Source organism: Octopus bimaculoides, chromosome 8 (genome assembly GCF_001194135.2).
Source record: "Octopus bimaculoides isolate UCB-OBI-ISO-001 chromosome 8, ASM119413v2, whole genome shotgun sequence".
Classification (NCBI taxonomy): Eukaryota; Metazoa; Mollusca; class Cephalopoda; order Octopoda; family Octopodidae; genus Octopus; species Octopus bimaculoides.
The window spans coordinates 7,144,543-7,152,392 of record NC_068988.1 but is presented as its reverse complement, the minus strand read 5'-3'; the positions used below and the strand labels follow the sequence as shown (position 1 = coordinate 7,152,392).

The following is a 7,850-nucleotide window of genomic DNA, read 5'->3' as shown; positions in this document are numbered from 1 at the left end:
AGATGACGTACACACATACACACACGCATACATATACAAATACGTATTTATAGATACATACATAAAACAAATATGTGTGTGTGTGTGTGTGTGTGTGTGTGTGTGTTACATATAAGTTTCATAAATTAAACAGAAGCACAAGAAACGAACGGAAAATTCGGACACATGGACATGCCCTTTCCTACACACACACACACAAACACACACATACTTATACACTTATCCTGTCTGCATGTATGCGTATGTATGTATATATGTATGTGTGTGTGTGTGTGTGTATACGAATGTTGCACTTGTTCGTACGTGCAATGCATGCGTGAGTGCAAACGAACTGGTGAAAAGAGAACGTTGGAACGCGTGAGGTGAACGCTGGAACGAAAGAGAGAGAGAGAGAGAAGGAGAGATAGAGAAAGAGAAAGAGAGAGAGAGAGAGAGAGAGAGAGAGAAAGAGAGAGAGAGAAAGAGAAAGAGAGAGAGAGAGAGAGAGAGAGAAAGAGAGAAAGAGAGAGAGAGACGAACGAAAGCGAACTGACGGAGAGGTGAGCGTGTGTGTAGCTTACTCGAGGAGGTGAGTGTGCGCGCGTATGTACGCGTATGTGTGTGTGTGTACGCGTGTATTTATGCGTGGACGTGTGTGTGTGTGTGTGTGTGTCTCTGTGCATGCAACTCTGTGAAATAACCACGACGGCGGCGGTGAAGCTGGTGTGAGGAAAGAGGACAAGGAGGAGGATAGGGGGAAGAAGACGAGATACCCCTGTCTCCCTCCTCCTACCTCTCCCCTGCTCGTCACCTTACCTTAAAGTAAGGGAGCCGAGCGCGCGCGCGCATTTGAGTGTGTGTGTGTGTGTGTGTATTTACGTTATTTAACCTCCGTTCAGTTTATCATTAATGCCTTTCTGAACATGACCATCCAGTGTTAACATTAGACGTAGTGTATCCAGGATAACACAGAGCCCATTATTTTGTTATTGCTATCCTTTTTGTTTTGTTTTTGAGGTTGTTGTTGTTGTTTGTGTTTAAGTGTAGTCCAAAGGATGTAATTGGCTGTTGTTTTTAGCCCGTCGAGCGTCCACCTGGAGGGTCAATCGAAGACAAGAGTTGGATTCTTTCGCTACGAATAAAAACAAATGGAAAATATGAGATGGAAAGGGAGAAAGACACAGAGAGGGTGTGTGAGAGAGATAGAGAGAGTGCGAGTATGAGAGAGAGAGAGAGAGAAAACTAATTGTGGATATACACATACACACATATACACGCATACACAGATACACGGAATGAACATAAGAGTAAGAGTGATAGACGGAGAGAAAAAAGAGAGCGAATAAAAGACAGAGAGAGAGGGTGTGTGTGAGGAGAAACGCAGGAGGTTATGAGTAAGAGTAGCAGTGAGAGTTTAAGCGTTACTGAGAAAGGGAGAGAGAAATAAACGCGAGAGCGGGAGAAAGGGGGGTTAGTAAAAGGAAGAGGCGCGCACAGCGACACACTCACACACAGAGCCACACGCACGCACAGACACACACACACTGTCACATACGCACACACAACGGCGTACGGATACACTCACGTAGAACGTACGAGGAGGAGGAGGAGGAAGGGTGAGAGAGAGTGACAATGAGAGTGAAGTAAGAGTGATTGTTTAAAACGACAGGCAGATCATAAGCAAACAGAGAAAGTGATAGATAGATAGATTCACAGGGAGGGGGAGTAAAAATCTGTTGGAGGCGCTGATTGTGTTGTAGTGAAAGCGGCCAGCAGCAGGCGAAGACGTCATTAGAAGCTTGACTAGCGAGCCGTACGGACGGACCTTGTACTCGAAGCGGCTTCCTACAAGCTCTTGGTGACGTTACCAAACCAAACATCTTTAAACACACTGCTATATATAGTATATAACATATATATATACATATATATACAAAATCGGACATATTTCATCATATACAGATATACATATACTTATACACAATAGTGTATAGTTAATAGACTTTTTTTCAACATTTATGAAACGTATGTATAATTTACATTTTATACACACAAACCTCGTTGTCTTCCGTTTAATTTCATATATTCATTTATATTCGCCATCATATACATATAAATATATACATACATATATATATATATATATACATATATATAAATATATATATATATATGTATGTATATGTATACACACTACGGCACAAAACCTAACCTATGTAATATACATGCCTTGTTTTCAAATTTCTAAATGCACGATTCTATTCGTATCTTTTCCGACATTTCTTGCCCCACCCCCAAACATACGCACACACGCATACCTCAATTAACTTCGTTAATAACCAATGATATTTCTAATTAATTTGTGATTATTTCTTACGCTTTGCAACTAAACATACACAAACATTCAACACGCATACATAACTGATTTCATCAAATAGAAACCCCTATGGATTATACGAACAGCAAAACTATACATTAACAGTTCGATTTGTATTTAATGTATACGCATGTTTATATATATTTATATATATTTATATATACATGGAAAGTTGGTCTTGTTTCGGAAATTACTTTGTTTGTATTTTATTGAGAAAAATCGGGATTTGCTCTACGAAGTGTATATTTTGTGTGTGTGTGCAAATATATATATATATATATATATATGTGCTTATGTGTATACATATTTATTGTGGGTTTATATGTAACTTTATAAGGGAATAACATAATTTCGGTTCGTAACTTGGAGCTGTGAATGTTGAACTAGACATAGGAACAGTAATGTTTTCACTTTTTTCCTCGTTTTACGGAAGAAATTACCGTAAATCGCGCGCGTGCGCACCCACACGGTGCAACACACGTACGCACACATTCTTCAGTTTGTAAACAAGGAAGGTGTTGCTGTGCTTTGGTGGGAGTCGAAAGATTTCCCGAATATTACGCTGACATAAGAAAAAAAAAAAACAAAAAAAACTAATCGAAATCAAATCGATTCATTCTTAAAGAGTTAGAATAATGTTAATCGATGTTGATTTTTGCTACACGCACACAAACACACCAAACAGGAACGCAATCATATACATACATAGTTTTGCATTTCTGGCTAATTATTTGCCATTAAAAGCTTTTAGTAGAAAACTGGTTTTACGCACACACACACACGCACACACGTGTTTTGCATTTACACTCTATCTGATGTTTCTCTTTCTATCTCTTTCACGCACACGCGCACACACATTGACGTTTACATTCTGTTTCATATATTTATAAATCTAAATTTATATGCTTCGTACATAAGATATAGTTTTGCATGTGCCTTCTAGCTTGTCCGATAATATTGTTCTTACTGTTGCTGACGTCCAGCTCTAAATTTGCGTATTATATTTGTCACGATGTGTAAATCTTCCCATTCTTCTCATTGAATTTCAAATTGGTTTTATTGAAATACGAGCCCCTATTCTTAAAAAAAAACTTTCTTGGGTTCCATGAAGATGTAAGTGGTTTCATGCTAAGCCGATGCGCGTCGTCTTATCAACAAACGGTTTCCCTCTCGCCCAAGTACTACTCACCGTTTATTATTAGTAACTAGTGAAGTACTCGTGTCAATGTGATTGACTATTAACCCTGCATCTTGGCCAGAATGTTAGGTCCTTGTGGTTTATAAAATTTTAGATAAACAAGATAATCAAAACGATTATAATCCGCATCATTTCAAATTTCAAATTTGGCCAATATTGTCTTACAGATTATACAGCTGTGTTGAATAAATGTTTTAATAGTTTCAGCTGTAGTAAGCGTTCATCAGCGGCTTTAATATGTAAATTGATTTAATTGCCGTCTTGTGAATGAATGGTGTTAGATTTTAAAAACCATGGATTTTCTTAAGAAATTTGGGAGGTAGATTTTAAAAAATGTGAATTTTTGAAATTTTTTAAAAATGTGAATTACAAGTGTCTTTTGAATGCCAAATCTATTCGGAAGGCACGGTGAAGGACGGATAGGTTACGAAGTCTAAAAAAATGTGGATTTAAAAACATAGGTCCTAACGAAAGAATACCTATTTTCCTTTGTTAAAAGAATGAGAGTTTATTATAAGAATGAGGATTAATACTGGACAGAAATCCAAGAATTAATTTTATTCGTGACAGTAGTTGCGAAGATCTACCGTGATTTGTGTGTTTTAATCGACGACTAATCGCTTTCAGTGAATCCTTGTACAGAGCAGGGGCGTGTGTAATATTGTGGGTGTGCTACATAAAACGCTACACACCCACCGAATGATAGTAAAATTTCTTCAGAATAACAGTGCTTCTTTCTGGGAAAATGATTAAAATGTAAGTTTTCCTTTCAAATCTTGTGATACGCACTGATAGAAAACGGTTGCATAATATATAGACACATGCCTCGAGTTTTGTTAATTTGTATTGTTTGTTCTTATTCTGTTAGGCTCAGATCGCTAGCACGCCTTGTGACAACTATAGACCATCATATGACAGCATGTTCGTTGTATGCTGGGGGAAGGGGGTTGTGGGTGGGGTCTTGAATTCGGAATTCTTGAAATCCCTTCACGGATAATTCAACGGGAGAATTTTTCACTAACATGGACGCGTTGAGTGTGTGTGTGTGTGTGTGTGTGCTCTTGTTTTTATGCCATATCGCATAAACACACATGTATATGTATTTATGTATAAGTGTAGAATTTCTATCTATCACACATAGACATTGATATTAAATATATCTTATCTAAATGGGCGGAGCTCTGATAGAACACTATAATTATTTCATAAAATATCTAAAGTTTTCAGTTTTGGGTTATTTCAATTGTTTAGCAAATTGTTTTCAGTTTTGTTAAATAAACTCTTCCGATATAAATGCATATTTAAATATAATCGAAAGGGTAAAAGCTTTTTAGAGCCCACCTCCACAAATCGTTAATATAGTAAAAAAAAAAAAAAAAAAAAAAAAGGATAAATTTGAAAACAAGGGTCAACTTGATGTAAGGACATGGAAGAGAGCTTGGTCGAATAATTAGGAAATAGCATTTTAATGACTTGTAATTAAAATGCCACCGAAATTAACACCCCAGTCCATTTCCCTAAAGGTTTTTGGATAGAGGAATGAGAGTGACAAACAGAAAGCTTTACGGAAGCATGTTGAATCAGATATTTTATTAACAATATGTAAATTATATGATGGTAGTGATGATGGTCTATTCTGTGTTTGTTCTGGTTTGGAAAAGCCCGTCCTGTCTTCACTTCCCAGTAATCTTGATACGCGGATGTTGCCACTCGAGTATTTTTCGTTTAACAAGCATTTTTCTCACGGTGCATATAAGGTGTGTCAGAAAGATAGGACTTCTCTCAGACATTGCATTAAGCTTTTTTAACCAAAAACTTCGTGATTGCATAAGCCCCAAACCATCAAATTTAGCAGACCTTTGGCAATGATGCAATGACCAGATAATGGTGTGGTAAAACCCGCTTCAAACATGGCCTCGGCTCAGTGGAGAGAGATGTACGCTCAGACAGGCCATCAATAAGCCGAAACGGAGAACCACATGGAAGTAGGCTCGGGTGAATAGTCGTGGAAGCCGTCGTGTGACAATCTAGGGAATTACCCATGAAGCACCGGATCAGTGCATTCCATTTTAACGAAGGGTTTGTGCATGTGGAGAGTGTCGGTAAAATTCGCCCAAAGGTGCTGGCAGAGCAGTCGAAACAACTCTTGCTGAAAATTGCTCAGGACATGTTGGACTGTGCAAACCACGACCCAGACTTAATGAAGATCCATCATCTCGGGTGATGAAATGGTTACGGCCCAAAGACCAAGGTAAATTAAGTTCCAATCCTCCCGATGGAAGTGTCCGTGGTCACCAAAGCAAACAAAGCACGACTGGTTCGCAGTAATGTGAAGGTAATGGTGACCTCCTTTGACTCACCTGGTTTATTTGTACACCATGAATATCCACAAGGCCAAGCGCTCAATAAAGACTGCTCTTTGGTCAGAGGTTATACCACGTGATACTGTGCGTCGAAAGCGGCTGGACATGTGGCCGTCAAAAAATGACATCTTCACCACGACAATGCGCCAGCTCATTCCGTCCACATAGTTCAAGCTTTCCTGGTCAAGAGCAATATAGCACTTGTTCAGCAATCAATTTTCCTGGCTTTGGAACCGTGTGACTCTTGGCTCTTTCTTCAGATGAAAACCAGTCTGAAAGGGAAGCGATTTGAGTCGCCTGAGAGGAAATTCTGAGAAAAGCAACGGCGGAGCTCCATAACCTTTCCAGGGAAGGCATTACGGGGGTGTTTGCTGCAGTAGCAGAACCACGGGGGGAGAATCATGTGAATTCTCGGAGAGAGAATTTTGAAGGTTATTATATATAAAATTTATGAAATGTATACAAATTTCTTTTTTTCAAGCGTAAAGGTCGAATACTTTTTGAACGCACCTCGTATTAAAAACTATTTCAATTATATGATAGTAATGAGGATGATCTATCCTCTAAAGCTGTGTGTGTTCGTTCGTTCTCGTTTGGAGTAAGCCATTCCTATCTGTTCAATTTCCGGTCACTATGACTCACGGATGTTACCACTTGGAGAAGCATTTTCCCTTTAACAAGCATTTTTCTCACGATGCTAGATTCCACGTAGAAATGCTTTAATCCTCATAATATACACTTAACTTCCGCACCTCAACTTGATGCTTAATATCCAGCAACCTTCAGCAGAACCAACAAACGTTTCCATATTTGTCTAAAATAATCTCTACATTGTCCATTTTCGCCTTTTTCTGTTGAACTTCCTTCGTAGTTTCTTTTCCTCAACATATAAAATTTGGGAGTATTTAATTTTGTATCGTGTGTTTGTGCAAAGATATTTTCGGTTTCGTATAAACACTAACCATTAATTCATATTGCAATATCTATGTATCGACGACTCGGAAAAATTGTGAATCATATGTTTAAAATACTTATTGATCTATTATCAATTCCTCTAATATGTATTTTTTTTTTTCTATTTCTCTTCCTGATCAGATCTTGGCTTAAGCAATATGAAGGCTATTTCACATCCTTTTTCCCTGAAGCACAACGGAGATATGGGTCTACGACACGGGGAGAATTGTCGGGTAACGAAGGGCAGTGCAAAGCCCAACGAAGGGGACATTATGACTCCGGAAATGCAGGAGTGCTTTCAAAAACTCATCAACTTGGTGCCAACCATTCCTCGTACTCACAAAATCTCCAAAGTACAGTTGTTGCAGCATGTGATCGATTACATCCTAGATTTAGAGGTGGCTTTGGACTACCCTAACTTCGTACAGTCACCTCCACCACAGCTGATTAACACAGCCAGTGCACTCTTTAACCGAACGCCCCTATCGGAAAAAGTCGATCCAAATCCCATCGTATCACATGAAGTGAGTATACACTTTCAATTTTCAAGTTGATCCTAATCTTATTTTCGTCGCATGTGTGTGTGTGTGTGTGTGTGTGTGCGTGTGTGTGTGTGCGTGTGTGCGTATGTGTATAAGCATGGATAAAAGGAAAATTTTACTTGTATATATGTTTGTATGTATCTATACACATAAATACAGATACACACGTGTATATGTATATATATATATATATACATGTGTATATATGTATATGTATATATATATATATACACGTGTGTATATATATACACATATGATATATATATACACGTGTGTATATATACACATATGATATATATATACATGTGTATATATATATATATATACACACATATGATGATGATATATATACACATGTATGTATATATATAATTATACATGTATATATATACATATATACACATGTATGTATATATATAATTACACATGTATATATA

At 37.8% G+C, this 7,850-nt stretch overlaps 1 protein-coding gene across 1 annotated transcript in view; it reads left to right on the top strand.

Moving 5' to 3' along the window:
* Positions 1–1,716: 1,716 nt before the first annotated feature.
* The window catches only part of LOC106878280 (DNA-binding protein inhibitor ID-2), a 28,613-nt gene continuing 22,479 nt past the window's right edge, over positions 1,717–7,850 (top strand). The window contains exons 1-2 of the mRNA XM_014927457.2: positions 1,717–2,004; positions 7,013–7,395. Of these exons, the coding sequence (XP_014782943.1) occupies positions 1,998–2,004; positions 7,013–7,395 (390 nt within the window). The 5' untranslated portion in view covers positions 1,717–1,997. The remainder of the gene's footprint in view (positions 2,005–7,012; positions 7,396–7,850) is intronic.